General features: G+C 36.3%; 2 protein-coding genes across 2 annotated transcripts; one reads left to right on the top strand and one right to left on the bottom strand.

The window, feature by feature from the left end:
- The first annotated feature begins 431 nt into the window (after positions 1-431).
- LOC107854658 (tetratricopeptide repeat protein 5) lies at positions 432-7,733 on the top strand. Its single transcript, XM_047399293.1, has 13 exons — positions 432-902; positions 2,114-2,223; positions 2,329-2,439; positions 2,547-2,604; positions 3,239-3,328; positions 3,734-3,828; positions 4,013-4,066; positions 4,736-4,873; positions 5,318-5,372; positions 5,473-5,587; positions 5,715-5,784; positions 6,424-6,495; positions 7,448-7,733. Exons 1-13 carry the CDS (start codon positions 719-721, stop codon positions 7,562-7,564), a joined length of 1,269 nt encoding a protein of 422 aa, XP_047255249.1. The 5' UTR covers positions 432-718; the 3' UTR covers positions 7,565-7,733.
- Positions 7,734-8,242: 509 nt separating this feature from the next.
- On the bottom strand, positions 8,243-17,499 carry LOC107855250 (vacuolar-sorting protein BRO1). The gene is made up of 9 exons (XM_047399292.1): positions 16,996-17,499; positions 15,112-15,419; positions 13,858-14,811; positions 13,194-13,283; positions 12,027-12,095; positions 11,092-11,232; positions 10,152-10,200; positions 9,249-9,352; positions 8,243-9,061 (listed from the first exon to the last, which is right to left on the bottom strand). Exons 1-9 carry the CDS (start codon positions 17,363-17,365, stop codon positions 8,498-8,500), a joined length of 2,649 nt encoding a protein of 882 aa, XP_047255248.1. The 5' UTR covers positions 17,366-17,499; the 3' UTR covers positions 8,243-8,497.
- Positions 17,500-18,403: the final 904 nt, after the last annotated feature.

An 18,403-nucleotide genomic window follows, 5' to 3' on the forward strand; every position in this document is an offset into this window, starting at 1 on the left:
CAGTCGTTGCATTGTGCAAGTAAACTTGAGATCAATTCTTTTTAAGACAAATAAGGTTGTTGCAATGATTCGAGAAAATAGATATTATTGATGAACAATTCTGAGGAGCGAGTAATAAAGGAAATCCTTTTAGTTTACTTTATCCTATGATCTTGGTTAACGAAGACACTCAACACTCAGTTCGTACAAGAGGTGGGTGGCTGAGGGACGAGCATAAATCGAGCAACTTATAACTTGACAAAATTAAAATTATTTTGTATCGAAGTGTTCAATCTATTTCACTCTTGTTATTAAGACTTAAGTGCATATTCACTTAATAATATTTAGAGGACTTATAATTAGTAGTGTATATATAATAAATTATATTTCTATTTATTATTTCGTAAATAGTGTGTACTGTGCAAGTGAAACACAAACAAATATAGATATAGGGAAAGAGTATAATATTTTATACTTAATAAGAAAAAATGTCCTAAATTGACAAATTTATTCAAAACACGCCAAGAAAAAATAATTCAAAATTAGTAAATTCTCATGAGATGGGAGTATTACTTCAATTAATCACCATTAAAATGATTTTTCTTTTGAAAAAAGTTAATACTAATATTAAATCTAATTTGGTAATTAAGTGAAAAAAGGCACTATATATAAGTCAAATTCATTTTGGAATTTTGTATTATAACCTTCCGTTAATTAACCTCGAGCCAAATCGCCGGAAATGAGCATTTCAACCGGAGAAGTTGCCGGCGCCGGAGATGAGTTGTATGTAAAGGCAACTGCAGCCGCCGATGAACTTTACAACTTTCGCGATAACTATTTTCCGTTAACTCCGGAGGAGAGAATCTCCAAATTGCAAAATCTATCTGATCTAGCTCTTCAAATCCTCGATAAAATTCCTATAGGTAAACTAAAGTTGCTGTATTATTCGAGCTAATTTCTGTTTAATTGTTTGGAAATACATTTGAGATTTTAAATAAATAAATAAATACGGTGAGTTCGGATTGTGATTTGTGGTAACTTGCTGTATTATTTGAGCTAAATTCTACTGAATTATTAGGAAATACATTGATTTTTTTTTTTTGAGAGAGAGAGTTGTAAACTCACTGAATTATTCGAGCTAATTTCTGCTGAATTAGCACAACTACAAATTGTTTATTTATTTATTTGTTTTGGAGTTTGGATAGTGACTTATGGTAAACTCTCTGTATCATTGAAGCAAATTGCTGCTGAATTATTACGAAATGCATTGAGTTTTTGAACTTTTCTCTGTATTATTCGAGCTAATTTCTGCTTCATTAGCAGGAAATACGTTGAGATTTTTATTTTTATTTTTGAGTTCTGACTGTTATTTGTGGTAAGTTCTTTGTATCTTTGAGCTAAATTGGGCTGAATTATTTGCAAATACATTGTTTTGTTTTTTTGAGTTGTGGTAAACTCGATTGGAGCTACTTTCTGCTGAATTATTAAAAAATGCGTTGTTTTTTTTTTTTAATAAAAAAATAAAAATTTGAACGTGGATAGTGATTTGTGGTAAATTCTCTGTATAATTCTGGCTAACTTCTGCTGAATTATTAGGAAATGCGTTGAGTTTTCTATTATTCGGAGCTAATTCTGCTTAATAATTAGGAAAGACATTGAGTTTTCTATTATTGGGAGTTTTCTAATTCATTGTGTTCTGATTCTGATTTGTGGTAAATTTGCTGTATTATTTGAGCTAATTTCAGCTCAAATTTCTGCTGAATTATTAGAAAACACGTTGTTGTTGTTTTTGAGTTCGGAATTTGATTTGTGGTTAAGTGTCTGTATTATTCGAGCTAATGTCTGCTGAATTATTAGGAAATTTGTCGAGCATTTTTTTTTCTTTTTTTTTTTTGAGTTCGGACTGTGATTTGTGGCAAGCTCTCTGTATCATTTGAGCTAATTTCTGCTGAATTAGTAGAACTACATTGAGCTTTTATTTACTTATTTTGAGTTTGGGTCGTGATTTGTGGTAAACTCGCTGTATTATTTGAGCTAACTTCTGCTGAATTATTAGGAGATAAGTTGAGTTCTTTTTTGAAAAAAATAAAAATACGTTGAGTTCGGTATTGTGATTTATGGTAAATTTGTGCAGAAAAGAGGAAATTGCCGCTTCAACGTGCCACCTATGAGTATTTGAGAGGGAAAATATTGGATGCTGTTCCAGTATATAAGAAGGAAGCAGAGGATCATTTGTCGAAAGCTGTGAGTCAAAGATGAATACAGAAAACTTAATGTGATGCCCTAATATGCTTTGTTATTTAGAAAGTAGCGTTTTTATTTGAAGTGTTATCAATTTGTTGCTTTTAGGTTAAGTTGAATCCGTCTCTTGTGGATGCTTGGCTGTGCCTAGGTAACTGCATTTGGAAGAAAGGAGATTTAAATGCAGCTAAAAACTGCTTTACATTTGCTCTTGGCAAGGTGGTTTACTACATTTGTTATTAGATTTCATTAGTGAAGTATATTATAAATGGCCTATACATATGACATTCCGTTCTTGATAGATACCTTCATTTTGATGTTTCCAGGGTCCAAATAAGAATATTCTATGTCAACTATCAATGCTTGAAAGAAAACTGGCTCAAGGTGAATATTGCTGTATGCTATGAGTTTCTTTTTTTCCTTAACAAGCATCACAAGTACATATATACTAGTGTTTTTTTTGATAAGGAACATATGCATACTAATACTGAATTGTAAATAGGAGGAAATGTGACCATACGAAGGCTTTCTTTTACCAAGTGACCCAACCTAATGAAGAAGTAATTCTCCCGAGATTTCTAATATACTTGTTGTTCTTTTGAGTTTTAAGACAGAATGAGCACCACTTCCGCCCCTCTGTTCTACTCTCCAAACTGATCAGCCACTTAGACTAATTCTATTCTCTTGCCTATTTTCGAATTCTATTGTCCATTTTTCACCTCTTTTGGGCATTTTCAACCAAGTTAGTGGCGGGTCTATCTTCTTCTGGGCGAGCTAGTACTCGGATCTGCACCAAAAAGGTACATAAGTGTAGTATGAGTACAAAAACCATGGGTACTTACTACTCCGAGATTCTACCTTTTAGAGTATTATCTTAATTTTGAAGTATTTAAAGTAAAGAATGTATATTTAAGTTTTCTTGTCTGTACTTTTGCTTGTGGTGAAAAGTTATCTTCACTGAAATTTGTTTTCCCTAAGAAGGCTGATCATACTTTGTTCATCTATGTTTACTTTGCAGATGCTGAAAATCCAGAAGAAATTGTTGATGAAAGCATCAAACATGCCAGGGAAGCAATCACTTTGGATGTCAAGGATGGATATTCTTGGTGTAAGGAATCTAGTTTAAATGCGACACTTCCTTAATTTCTCAGCTCCAACATCCCTTAGATATGTTGTTATGAACATTCTTTGTTTAACCAATATCAGCTTCTTTATTCACCTTTGACCTAGTGCTTGTCAATTATATCTAAACCATGTAATAGTTTAGAAGTAAAATATGGTTTCTATATACACGCAATGATTAAGGCATGGCAACTAAATGGATTTAGTACTTATTCATTTAAAATGCATATTACACTTCACCACTAGACTCATAATCTAACTGATTTCGTATGGATTTTTCCAGATAGATGAACCATTCCGCATTTAATGCATCCAAATTCAAGTTTCTTCAATGGACTTTCATCTGCCTTTTTTTTTTTCATTATTAAGTATGCTTCCATCTTTTTGACAGATAACCTAGGAAATGGATTTCTCACTTCTTTTTTTGTCACGGGAGCATGGGACCACAGTAAGCTTCTACAATCATTAAAAGCATACCAGAATGCTGTAAGTATGCATTTCCCAATTGGACTTTACCTTAAACACGTGTCTCTTGGAGCTGCACCTTAACTGTAATGATCTTGCTCATGAACTTCAGATTTACATCTGTATGTTGAGCCTTCTAAGCCTGTCATGCTCTATGTTTTGTTTAGAAACTTGAAACCTATTCTAATTCTGGGACCCTTGTCAGGAAAGAGATGAAAAAATGAAGTCAAATCCTGATCTGTACTACAATTGTGCCACTGTAAGCTTTATAACTTCTCAATTTTGATTTATTCTATTGTGTAATAACTTAGTATGAGGTTCTTTGATAACATTTCAGAAACATTGTAGCAAAAATGGCCTTTTGTTGACTCACTTGTTATCCGTTGGAAGTTTGGGTGTGGTTGCCACTGATTACCTCAGTTTTGTGATTATATTTTTAATTTATGATTGCGACAACTGGTTAACCAGCAACAACTACGCATCAGTCCCAAAAAAGTTGAGATCAGCTATATGAATAAAGGAAAAATAAAGAAAAAGAAAATTAGATGGGAAGTATTCTTTAATGATACTTTACAAGTTGGAAAGCTAGATTTTTTTTTTGTTTTGCCTTCTGTCCATCAGCCTTTCTACCTCACGAGGTAGGGCTAAGGTCTGTGTACACTCTACCTTCCCCAGATCCCCACTTAATCCAGGTATGTTGTTGCTGTTGTTGCCTTCTGTCCATCAGTAGTATCCGTTTGTGGCTTATTATGATCTTACTTTTTTAGTGGCTTGAACATTATATGCATAGTCGTACAATTACAGAAGCTTATTTTTCTTCCTTTTTAAATCTAATGTCTGCTTGCACAATGATGTCTAAAATGTTTTTACTTTCCTCTCCAAATCATTCACAATAAATGCTTGGTTGAATATGATTTGATTCTTAAAGGTGAACAAATATCTAGAGAATTATGAGAGGGCCCTTACTGGATTTGAAGCTGCTGCCTTAATGGATCCTGGTCTTAATGCTATGGAGGATGCCCGAATGATGGTTCTGCTTCTTGACAAATTAGACTATTTGCTTCGGGTGAGATTATTTTTGTTGTTGCTAGATTGCATAAAGTATTTGCATTGATCCTTCATTTTATTTTGGCTAGCATTTAGGAAATCATGCTGACAGCATTAGAGTACCAAGGAAATATCTGAAATTTATGATAGGGAACTTACTGTTCATCTGATTTTTGTTGTCCGACTTGTCAAGTGTTTGAATTGTGAATCATCCAAATAGAACCCTTTCCAGAAAAAAGGGGGAATTTGATAAAATTTCAGTGCATTTAAACATAGTCTTGTCCCTGATATGGAACACACGAGTGATATTTTTGCTGCTTATGACACCTGACTTGTGAAAACAAATTCAGAATTTACACTTCTTTTTTTCTTTTGTTTGTGTCAATCCCTTCTGTTGGGTACATAGAACATCTGTTGCACATGACACTTGAAGAATGTCGAATGATTTGGTCGTATCTCTCAGGGTCCGATTAAGGCTAAGCGGCTTTCATCCCTATCATCGCTTGCCACAGTTGATTGTAAGCATTTATATTCATCTACTACTCACTTAACAAAAGAGTTTGATATTTGATCAAACCTCATTATGGATGAAGGTTTAACCAAAGGAACTTACTGCAGTGAGTCATTCATACAAAAGAGCAACCATGGATCTCCTATCTGAAGGTCTAAATAAAGGAATTGCAATCACAGGGAAAGTTTTGTTCTTTGCTAAGAATGAGAGTTTGGCTCCATTGTAAGTTAACTTGATTTATATGAACCTAGAGCAGTTTATCGTTTTACCACTTTGCTCATGTTTATTCCCTTTGTAAATGAAATGGCATTATAAACTGGTTTTCAAACTTTTATCTTGTATTCTGCAGATGCTATGTGCTATCCGATGCCTATCACACATGTTACGTAATTACAGTGTATGGTATACGCAATGATGCTGTAAGTCGTTTTTCTAGAGCTGTTTATTGTCTCTTAGCACAGTTCTTTGTATGTGTTAATTCATGAGAAAAGGAAATATTGTTATGGAACTGAAGAAACAGAAGAAGCAACCAACACTTCTTTATTTGTTTTCATGTCCTTGTCTGTGTTTAACAGCAGCTGTAGCAATGTGCTTGATAACTAAGTAGTATGATTTTTCTCCTTTCATTTTTCCTACTTGAAAAAAGAACTGTATGAAGTGTAGGTACCTTACTCAAAAGTACCTACCTACCTTAGCCTCAATAGAAGATAATAATGTGATATAGTTGGGCCACATTTCAAAATCTGACCCCAGATTTTGATACAGTGAAAAGATTCATTAGTTCTTTGGAAGTGTTTCTTACTTCAAAGTTGTCAACATATCACCTCCTCCGTCCTGCATTGACAGAGAGAACAAACAGATGAAACTAATCAGAATTGAACTTTATCTAATGTATTAGTTTTTGAGAGTGAGAGCTGGTGAATGTAGAACTAACCATGACTATACTGTTTTACCTAGACTTATCGAAGTAACTAGCCACTGTTTGGCTGATTTGATCCTTTTTGCCAAGCTCTCATAAGTTACCACTTCATTCAAGTGCAATTTACTCCTATTGACAGATTAAAGAAGGAGATCAAGTCACCTTATTGGAGCCTTTCTACCGCTTTGTTGATTTTTCTTGGAAAGGAAAGGTAATCTCCTATTATTATGTTATTCTGCACTAGTTGCAACTTGGCCATCTACTTTGGATATCTCAAGAATCTTGTCACAAGCTTAACATTTTATTTATAAGATCACCAGCATAAAGATAATGCTAGTTATTTACAAGGAACATCCTTTTATTTATCGTGAACTTCACTTTAACTACGGAATACACAGAGAACTCATATGTAGGAGTTGACCGTGACCAAATAAAATAGCTCGTGTCAACACTGGTGATAAATGTCATATCAGTTTTTCCTTAGAAAGTTTATACTCTTATATTAAATTCAAAATCTCATTTACCCGTTCAACTTGCCAGCGAATTCCTGTTTTCTGTTTCCTCTTCCATCTGAGGTCCATGTTATCCACATTTCCTTGCCACCGCAGTCCACCATACCTGACCTGACCACCCTACATCTATACTCATGTCCCTCCCTGTTCTCACACCCTCTGCTGCTGTGGCTGGACTGTGGAAATTCTTTTAGCATATGAAACGGTTAAAAGCACAAATTTACCACCAGCTGTGGATTACCTTAATTCTAATAACCAATTACTGGAACTACTAACAAAGATAAAACAAAAGCAAGGATTACGGAGTTCGATATGTTTGTTTGAGCTCCTAGTATAACGATCCTTCTCCAGCTTGGGGATAATGTTTTCAACAGTTCGAGCAATGAGGAGTGAGGGAACCCATTGGAACGCCATTCTGTCTTAGTAACAGTCATAGAAGGAATATGAACTGTTAATTCAAGCAATTCCTGGACATGTAACAACAATGAACTAGTTTTTTGAGCATCATCGAATAAAGATTGCCACTTTTGGCATGCCTCGTGGTTTGTAGATGGTCAAGGCTGGAGTCTTTTATCTATTCTGTGCTAACCATTTGTCTTTGACATGTTCAACCCTCATCCTCACGAATTACTTGTTAATTCTGACCTGCAGCATTACCAATTCAAATCAGTGCGAGTGGATTTTGTCGAACAAGTTCTTGTAAATGGAAAATGCCTGACTCCTCATCATGCAGTTCATACGTCAATCTACGCGCAACTCAAGGCATGATGAATCTATAATCTTCTCTTGTAAATGTAAGCTACCAAGTAAAAATTGGCAATTTCTTCACTGTGAATTGATTTTCTTGTAAATACTGATATGTGCGTAAAACAGCTCATCAGAATTTGAGTGCTTATTCAACGACCCGCCAAACAAATGTACTGGGTTTTTTTGGTTCTGTCATGTCTCTGTTTGTCATCTCAAGACTTCCATACTTTCTTGGATGCTTGTCTAATGGCTGTGTCTTATGTGGAAGATGTAACTTCATTTTTTTGTTCTCGTTTTTTGGATTGACATCTTTCAAAACGAGTCTCTCTAGATTCAAAACTCCTCGAGGTAGAGATTAGGTCAGCGAAGGTGACTATGAGACCGAAGAAAGTAATGGAGGATCTGTTGTATCGTATTTGCAACGGTCTCAAGGTCGAGAGGAGGCAAATGCCCCTACAACAGACTAGCCTTTGCTTCCATTGGAGCTTCTCCTCTTCTACTCTCGAGATTCCAATAGAAATTTCTTTAAGTCTCGGAGTAAGAATCCATGGCGACAGATCAACTGTTGACCATCAGGTTATTATCGCAACAATTTTAAATGTAACACTGATATTGTTAAACTCAAGGGAGTTAAGGTGCAGGTCATATACATTGGAATTACCAGGTGCATGTCATATACATTGGAATTACCAAACAAACTAAAATCAGAAAGGATTATTAAAGATTTATACAGAAGGACTGAATTTGTTTACAAAGTAGCAGAACTTTGAATTAGTAATCCAAACTGCATTTAAGTAATCATACAAAGAAACCAACTCTTGATATAATTCATAATATGATCCAATGGAGAGTTGATATCACAACGTAAGGATCAAAATCCCTGTTCAGAATGACTCAAATTACACTGTAGAAGAAAATGTTGAAGATTGCAGACAAAGACGAATAGGAAAATTATCATTGCCGGTAATAGCCACTCTGATGGGGAGGAGGATGATATGGAGAAGGGACGGTATAAGGAGATCGGGGCATAGAACCTTGTTGCTGCAGAGGGGCAGGTTGCTGAGGAGGTGCATTATAGTAGGGACCCCGCCAACCGGGATATGCAGGTTGGCCATATTCGTGGTTCAGTGGAGGCTGTTGTTGATGTTGAGGCGGTGGATATGGTGGACCAGAAGCTTGCAAGTTGTAAGGCGGTGTAGGCTGCTGCCGAGGAGGACCGTAAGGTGGTGGATTTTGATTATAACTAGGCATTGCGGGTTGATGAGGGGGTTGGTAAGTAGGAGTTGGAGGTCGAACAGCGTTGGGAATATTCGTGGGGTCTGCTGGCGGTTGGGGATTGGATCTTGGAACCTGATGAGACTGAGCTGCAGAAGGATAATTATAGCCATTTGAACCTTTGTTCTCCTGGAAACTGAGACCTGAAATTTGTCTCTGCACATCATCCATCATTTCCCGGCATTGCATGTTTCTTGTCATCACAAAATCACTGCCCTGTTGCTTTACGTTTGTGATCGCGTCCTGTTTAACCCACGAAAAGGAAAATGTCAGCTCCTCATTCTTCAGCCAAAGGGCAGAGGAAACACCCCCCACCCACCCCTTCAAACAACAAAATACCCGGTGTAATCCCACACAGAGACCTTACCTCTACCTTTGTTAGGTAGAGAGGTTGTTTCCGATAGACCCTCGGCTCAAAAGAATTCCATACCTGAAGTGTAACGTAAAACTTCAATCCCTCGTTGATATTCTCCTTTATTTCTTGATATTTTGAAATGGCAACTTCAATTTGCTTATAGGTTCGCTCACGGGATGCTGTAACATTGAGGAGTACACATCAAGCCAATAAAAATTAACTAATACTGCAGGAATCAGGAATCAACATTGGACAAAGATTAATAGCAACAACAACATTTCCAAGTAAACAAATCAGATCCACAATTATATTTGGGTTGAAATTCCTTTGGTGTTGGTGGGTTGCAAATGAAAGCAGCAAGTTTCTACACTTCTTGAATCACTGACAATATTATCCGGGTCTTGTGTTAATTCCATAGCCTCCTTATATTGTCCCTGGCTTCTAAAATGTGTAGGGTCCACAAGGAATTCGGCCCATCAACATAACATCACTTTTTGGTCATTACATTTTTGCAATTCTCATCTTGCTAAATAAGAAAACTAAATTGGCCTTTCTGCTATTGACATTTTGTTGGCCAGTAGTGAAAAAGTCGGGGTAAGGCTGCGTACATAATACCCTCCCCAAACCCCGCTTGTGGGACTACACTGGGTATATTGTTGTTGTAGCGAAAAAGTCTCGCTTGTTAGTATCTTGCGATGTTGTTATATAAGAATACTAAATTGGTAAACACACCCCCTAGTGCACCAGCAAATGTGGTCATAAAATATGGAAACATATCTTAACTTGGATGAGACAGCAGTTCCCCATGTTCCTGGGGAAACCAGACTTGCAAAAACAAGCGACTGCAGCCTCCTCCTATTATCTTTTCCAGTTAGGTGAAGCATAACACGTAAACAAACTTGTTTACCAATGCCACAAGGCACCGTAAAAATCAAAGCTTCAACATGCTTCAGACGGTATCCATGAAAGTACAGATACCTTTATAATCTTCAAGATTGAAAATAGAAGCGAAGTCCTGATTTTGAGCCTGCAAATGAAAATTTTGTTAGAGAATTCAAAGATATGAATTGGAATAGTAAAGTTACGGTGAGTTCGTCTTTCCAGAAAGTGGGATTTTTTATGTCGTTCAACCATCACTTAGACGCTTGCGTTTTACATAAAGATTCTCAAATGTTGAGCAATTTTTCTCACTCCCTAGGAACAGATTAGAACAAAGAAGTACTCTACAAACCCCATAACAAACGTCATTGCAATCAAGTTGTAGATTTTATGTATAATTCAATTTCGGTTGAAATATCCCATTTCAGTTGGAAAATGCAGTCAGATGTTTGGCGTAGGCAGTAGTGTAAGTGATCAAGGGGTAGTAACTCATAGCACGGGAGGAAACTTTGCGCAGAGTTCTATTACTACTAATGGGTGGCTCCGCGATTTCTTATGGGCACAGGCATCCTAGGTAATTCAGTCTTATGTCCTTGACCCTTCCCCCCTTTGAACAATCTCCTTAAAAGCTGCGTAATTTTTCTTTGATAAGGTAGATAATATGTCATTAGTAAAACTCCATACAACAGGCAAAAGGGATTACAATATAGAATCAAAAATTTCCTCCTTATCTCACTTAGTTTCAACCAGATATTATCCCACTTATCACTATCAGCAGAAGAAAATTTAAAAAATTCAAGGAAAATCCTAACTTCATTTACCGCGATACTCCAAATTTCAATCCAGATACATAAAGTATTGGAAGAAATGAAAAAGGTGGCATAATGTGCAATACGTGCAATCATAAATTCACCAGATTAAGTAACCCTAGAAATTATAATAGTCATGATATTTAACCCTTATGGCAGATGCTTCAGCATCAGAAAGAAAAGAGCAGTAAAACGGGAAATCCCTGAAATTTAACGTTTATATATGAAACCTGAATTTGCAGCAACAATTGCTCTTGCGCCTCAAGGTTCTTGGAAATTTCTTCACAAATATGATCATATTTTGCAATCTCCTTTCTAAAAAGATCCTCATGGGAGCCAGTGGATGTCATCAGCTTGGGAAGTATATCATCCTGAACCCACAATATAAATGGTTAAGCTGGATCCCGTAAATTCTGGACCAGTGAGCAAAGAAGCAAAATAAATACCAAGAAACAAGGACCTTTCCTATGGGAAAGAAAATGTTGGACTACGGAAAAAGTGCAATTAATTTTCGATGTCCTGTTGCCAATGGATGACGATTAAAGAGCAACCGCTAAACCCAATTGGGGAGTACGTGTTTGCTTCTTAAAGGCCAATGTTATTTTTTATGTGCTACGAAGTGGAAATGTGAGATCACATCTGATAGACTTAACAAGAAGTAGCTCAAATACGTAACCAAAGTAAAGTCATGATACACTATGATGCACCCAGATGGACCACGAACATAAGAATTAGCTGCACAAGAGTAAATTTACTCATAGACAAACAGGCACTCACTGCCAGGACAACCAAATGCAATGTTTTCCCTTATTTTCTTTTCTTTTTGGTTATTAAGAAAATGCAACAATTAGTTTACCAGTCCATAATACTTAAAGCAAACATTGCTTTGCTCAGTTTGGTGCAAGTTAATGTGACTTGTACCATGATAAGTACTGTCAGTAGAAGACAAAATAAGACCTCTTACGTACTAATAAATGACATTTGTTTCCACTTCTTTCGAGGAATTCGAAAGAACACACTCGTTAAACAATCACTATGAGCAAAAGCATCACATAACAACTATACACATGAGCCTAAAGTTCTGGACTTTAAAAAACGCCCACTTCTTTAAAATCAGAAGTCAAAAGTCACAATGCATAAGGTACAAACAGCTATATTGTCATACCTTCCTCTTCATCTCTTTCAGCATATCTTCAAGACCTGCACGCTGAGCACCAAGACCTTCTAATTGTCTCTGCAAATATAAGCACCAACTACTTAAAATAGTCCATGAAGGCAGTTATTTCTTTATTTTTTGCTAAGTAAGTTTGTAGAAAACAAGTATTATGACTGCAACTTTTTGATTGTTCATTAAATAAACAAAATATCCCCCAAATGGATCCAACAGACGTCATGAAGCTTGTCTTCCACAGATCAAATATTCAATCTTTTTTTTTAACCGTAACGGATAAATATATTGATTACCAGCATCAAATGAGTGCTGGAGAATAGTGCTAAAAAATTCTCGCATGGCTTCAATATCATTAAAGAAACTATATTGCACCAAAAAGTAAGTGTAGAAATACATTTGTATTTCACTATACTAACAGTTCCTTTTTGCCCTCAAAATGTTTTGCCTTCCTGTCCTTCCAGGTGGACCACCAAATAAATTCAACCTATTTCTATAACAGTGATATCTGGGCCAGTTTGTGCGCAGCTCGACTATTCCACCAGGTTCTTGCTACTTCCCACTAGCACAAGTACCAAATAACGCTGCCCACCAAAGCATAGGAAGTCGGAAAGAAATTCAACTATTCTAGGATCAATCATAATTTTCTAAACTACTTTTGCAACAGCTTCACGACACCCCAAATTTGTCCTTTGATTTGTTCAACACCATTTCTCAATTGTAGATGGACATGGAAGGACTTTAAACCAGATCATCCGGCTACAATTGCTCAAAATTTTTAAACTTAGGTACTTATCAGACTTGTTAGTTGTTATTAAGTTCTTTTCAACGGTTTTACTTATGGTGAATCTTCATGTTTCCTCTTGTGCATTCACTAATAGAGTATTCTTTTAATACACCAAAACTTACAGGACAAATTTTTACATGGTGTCTCTGAAGAAAAAAGAGTACTTGATTCTGTCTGATAAGTAATTATACAATTTTCAAATACTTTCTTTTAAAAAATTGGTTATATTAACCGGTAATGCACTTTAGTGAACATCACAACTGAGGTGTTTTCGAAAGAATATTCTAGAGCTACTCCAGAAACACAGTTGCAACTTAACCAATGAATAAAGGAAAGAAAGAACTGCAACACACATATAGCCTCATTAATCATCTTACCAAGCTCTGCTTCAGAGCTCCCGCAATGGCATCTTCATTGGCATCCAATGACATGATTGGTCTTGCCAAGGTTGGAAGAGCAGACTCAATCTATCAGAGAAAAAGTATCAGGTTAGATTATGCTTCTGCTAGCTACTTGGGGAGATACAAAAGTAATATCACATTGTAAGAAATGACTTTAACTATAAACTTCTTCTCCAACTGTAACATGGCATATACATACGACATACTAAACTTCAAAGTTGTGCAGTCGAAATCATATATCTAAGAATCCAAATATAGTTATTTTGATCCGTTAAACAGTGAATGACGCGTATATTACCATACTCAAAAAAAAAAAAATGACAGCATATATATATATATTTTTTTTGAAATTGAGAAAATGGCAGCATAAATATTAAATACATATCAACCAAATCAACAAGCTATCCCAGTGACACAAGTTGTCGAAGAGATCCAATCTTTGACTGCTCACAATGCGAAAACTATCCTAAGATTACCCACTAACCTATGTCTATGTACACAACCAACAGCGTAGGATGTCAGAATTCTTTTCTAAAGGTCTTGATGAGTGAAATTTGGGACAAAGATTTATAGGCAGCACATGACTAGTTATCTGAAATAAGGTTACACAAAGAACATAAATGCTCAATAAAACACATACTGGACGGTGGTCAAGGATTGACATGAGTGCGGCATGATCCCTCACTGATCGCTCAATCCTGGCATCACTCTCTGCAGCTTGCTTCAAGTTACCTGCAAACCTGTTTAACCTGTCCTGTAGGTTCTTTGTTAGAGTACTAGATTGAGGCCTTGTCCATCGTGTTCCAAATTGACTTCTAAATTGAGCATCTTCTGTTGCTTCTTTTTGCAAAAGCTCCTCAGTTTGAACCAGTAATTCCTGGTTCACCCTCTTCAGATCATTGAGTTGCTGTAGCTCAGCTTCTAAACCAGCTGGACCACCACAAATTTGAACTGCCTCTACATCTTCTTTTAAGGCCATGGGTAGAGTTACGTTTCCCTCCAATGCAAGAATAGAATCAGGCAAGTCCATTTCCCTTAGCTTAACTCGAGCTAGCTCACTTCCCTGTTGCAATCTCTCAGCTTGAGTCCGGATGACGTCATCAACCATTTCTGTGTACCTGGACAGAGCTTTAGCACTGTTATCAGGAACAAGACTCGCAAACATCTTCTCCTTGCTTGCGTCCAGAACATCATTCATTGGCATAGGCTTGACCATCGCAAATGCTGGAAGAGGAGGCAGAGAACTGGCTTGTGGAACTCTCATGAGGTATACTCTATCATTCTCCTTCACAGCTCTCGCCAAGTTTTGATTTAAATTAGCCTCTAGCTTATTAATTGCATCCAAGAGCTGCTGTGCTGCTCCCTTTGATGATGACTTTTTGGCCTCAGCCAACGCACTAATCCCACTCTTCAACCTCGCAATTTCTTCTGCAATTTCTTCTTTCTCGTGGAGCTCCATACCATACCTATAGCAGGCCTCAGCATAAAACAAGGCAGCCTTTAGCTGAACATGAGCCAGCCAGCCCTTGTCAAAGTGGTAGAGCAAAGGTGCAACATTTAATGCTGCCAAGGCTTCCTCATAATAAATCCCTACCTATAACCATAAGTGCAAACGCATTTTAAAACTAAATGTTTCATATATTAGTGCAAAGAGAAAATCATCATGTTACATAAAAATAGCATACCGACCAAAAAAATGTCATTGCCTACATAATATCAAGAATGGCTTTTTTGTATATTATCAAATATCAAGAAATGCATTTGTTGAATCCTATGCCAGTGGGGGAGTTTGTTATCTACCATACAATCAAACAAAAGGTTAACTTGACTGCACTACAGAAAGTATGAAGTGGCAAAAGCTGAAACAAATAAGGTACTATAACCAATAGACAACCTGTCTTGAAATCTTTGCACAGACTCCAGGAGTGCTTCCTTTGGCAATAGTATTCTCAAAAACACACTCCTGGGCCTGCGCTAGCATGAGTCTTTCCAACATCCCAGCACATTCCACTGACATGTCAACCGTGGTGGAAGTACCCATTGATGCCTTCATAGCCACATTGTCTCTCAGGTAGGCGAATACCCCAGCTGCGGCAATAAAGGAATGTGATGCCTGCCTTCGCCCCTCCACTGCTGATCGATCCAAACTCAATCCCATCTGACTGTGCACTGCCCCCAGATTGAACAAAACTGCAGCTTTCTCTGCAGCAAAAAACAGGCTAATTAAATAATAGTATAACAAGAAGATAATAGCTAAGCTTAAATTTGACAATCCAATGGTTAGTTTCTCCTCGAAAAGATAAACTTTTGCAACTGACCATATTGTTTCAATGACACTGATAGATTTTAGTCACCTACCTAAAACCAGCTTTTCCAAATAGTCAGTTATTTTCCAGATTCCAGACCAATAAGGACCAGCCTCCAAATGATGCAATGCACTATTTCTTATCTATTACTTACTGCATCGGGCAATTAAAATTTTGATCTTGTTTAAGGTTTTTACATCTATGGAGCAAATTCGGTCGTTAGCCTAAAAAAATCCATACTCCAGGATACTTAATGCATTTGGAAAGCAAAATAAGACCAGTGTATGCTCTTTTTTTTGTAACCGTGGTGTCTGGCCTGGCTTGTACGCACCTCGACTAATTCCACGGATACCTGTCACCTCCCACCCGCAAATGTATCAGCTCTGTCCACTAAGGCTAGGACACATAAGAAGAAATCACCTAGTGTTTTCATCTCTACTTATAAGACCAGTGTACATTAGCAGCTCAAAATCAAGTGGAAAGCAATTCTAAGTTCTACTTTATGCATTTTGTCTTCTTTTGATAACCATGGTATCCCACCTCAACTAATTCCACAGGATACCTCCCACCAACAACAGGTACCAAATAACTTAACTCTATCTACCAAGGTGAGGACATATGAGAATAAATCGCCTAGTGACTTTTGTCTCTGTTGGAATTTGAACCTAACAACTCATAGTTCTCAAAATATGCCCAATGTAGAAGTTCAAAGAACAACAACAACATACCCAGTGTATTTCCACAAAGTGGGGTCTAGGGAGGGTAAAGTGTACGCAATCCATACCACTACCTCGGATGAAGCAAAGAGGTTGTTTCCGATAAACCTCCGGGTCAAGGTGTAGAAGTTCAAAGAAGTAATTCTAAAAGTTGTACTTCACACATAACTTCAAATGAATACTTCCACCGTTCACTTTTATTCATCACTTTCACTTCTCTCGAAAACATTTGACCAATATTTTAAGATGTAAGGATCACAACTCATAATATTTTTCGTATAATTTTCGAATATCTAAATACTAAATTAATCTAATTAATTTAGCTCCAAAGATTAGTCAAATTGACCCACTAAAGCCTACCTAGATGACTGTTCTGCTGTACAGCTTTCTGTTTGTTCTTAAAACTATCATACCAAGTTAAAAACACAGAATTGCTATGATCCTTATCAGGCAAAATAGGGAATCTGGATTCTATAGCACAAAGGGCTTTATAGTAATTGCAAAATATCACGACGAGCAGGTAATGAATCAGCAGGAACTCGTTCGCTTTCGGAACAATACTGTTTGATCTTTTGTAGATCTTCTTCGAGACTTTGAGCTTCGCGTTCGGAGTAACTGAAAACAATGTAGTTTCTTCCGAACATTTTCAGATGTATTTTTCATCATAAGCTTATACTAGTTTCCGAATATCAAATTTAACTAATCTAGCTTCAAAAACTAATCAAATTAACTCTCGTAAAGTGAAACGTGATATACCTAGATGAATATTCTGCTGAACAGCTTTCTGCTTGACTTTGAAAGTATCATACCAAGTAAAATACACAGAATTGACATGATCCTTATCAGGCGAAATAGGAAACCTCGATTCAATCGCACAAAGGGCTTTATAGTAATTTTGCAAGAGATCACGACGAGCAGGTAGTGAATCAGCAGGAACTCGTTCGATTTCGGAACGATACTGTTTGATCGTTTGTAGATCATCTTCGAGATTTTGAGCTTCGCGTTCTGAGTAATTGAATGAGATGTAGTTACGTAATGGACGGTAGAGATCGAGTGATACGGTTTTCTTCTCGAAGATTGCTAGCATAACGTTAGTCGTCGCCGCCGTTGACGACGGAGAAGCCATGGATTCCAGTGACAAAAATACAGAGGATTTTTTTTGGAGTTTTCCGATTTGTTTGTACGTATGAAAGATGAAAATGAGATTTTCGATGAAGAATCGTAGCGTGTATTTATTTGGGGTCGTTTCTTATTTTAACACCTTCATTTATTTATTACTTCCTTTATTTCTTAAAATTACTTTTGAGATACAATATAAAATTATTTAATAAAGATATTATAATAAAATATTTATATTATTAATTATTTTTTAATAGATCTGTTAATTTAAATTATAACATAAAAATGTACTAAGAAAGTACTAAAAATGGATATCAAATAATTTATTTCTCTCTATTTTATTTTTAATATTAATACTATTTATTGTATTTAATACATTTTTGAAAATATTAAACTTATATTCTAAAGATAATTTTAAGTGTGTCAAGTGAGACGAGTTGTTGAATGGAAGGAGTATTGTTATTATTGGCTGGTTTACTTTTTTTTATATTTTATTTGCGTACAATTTTTAATATTTATTATTTGAATTGAGAGTTACAAAAATATTTGGAATTGAATATTAAGTTGAGATGAGGATTGAGAGTCAATCGTGGGTTTGAGGTTAATTCTCGGATTAGGAATGAAGCTCCAAATAAGAATCAGAGTCAGATCAGTGGTGGAGCCACAATCGATGAAGGATGGTCAGATGAACACCCTTCGTTGAATTTTTTTTTTCAAATATATATATGTTAAATATAGATATTTATGGTTATATATATATATATATATGTTGTTACACACCTTTAACAAATTAGAAAAACATAATTCAGTGGTTAAGAGTGTACATCGAGTTCGAACCTTGACAGATGCACGTCTTTGACTAAAAGTCTGAAAGGTCGATGGTCGAGCCCTGATTGGTATCGAGGTGAGGGTCGAAATTGGAGTCTAGACGTGAGTCTACATCGAAAGTTGGGTCTCGAATCAAAGTCAAGAGTCAAATTTCGAATCTCAAAAGTACTTGCCAAACACGGTTTATCCCAATACATATATATATATATGTACTTCC

Source organism: Capsicum annuum, chromosome 11, assembly GCF_002878395.1.
Source record: "Capsicum annuum cultivar UCD-10X-F1 chromosome 11, UCD10Xv1.1, whole genome shotgun sequence".
NCBI classification, from domain to species: domain Eukaryota; kingdom Viridiplantae; phylum Streptophyta; class Magnoliopsida; order Solanales; family Solanaceae; genus Capsicum; species Capsicum annuum.

What these genes read in the sequence shown, in the direction of transcription:
- LOC107854658 (XM_047399293.1), top strand. Translation starts at nt 719, where the DNA reads ATGAGCATTTCAACCGGAGAAGTTGCCGGCGCCGGAGATGAGTTGTAT. An exon ending in CCTCGATAAAATTCCTATAG is followed by an intron (nt 903 to 2,113) that starts GTAAACTAAAGT and finishes AAATTTGTGCAG; the next exon opens with AAAAGAGGAAATTGCCGCTT. An exon ending in ATGGTATACGCAATGATGCT is followed by an intron (nt 5,785 to 6,423) that starts GTAAGTCGTTTT and finishes TCCTATTGACAG; the next exon opens with ATTAAAGAAGGAGATCAAGT.
- LOC107855250 (XM_047399292.1), bottom strand. Translation starts at nt 17,365, where the DNA reads ATGGCTTCTCCGTCGTCAACGGCGGCGACGACTAACGTTATGCTAGCA. An exon ending in TCAGCAGAATATTCATCTAG is followed by an intron (nt 15,420 to 16,995) that starts GTATATCACGTT and finishes TTTTTGCTGCAG; the next exon opens with AGAAAGCTGCAGTTTTGTTC. An exon ending in GTGCAAAGATTTCAAGACAG is followed by an intron (nt 14,812 to 15,111) that starts GTTGTCTATTGG and finishes TTATGGTTATAG; the next exon opens with GTAGGGATTTATTATGAGGA.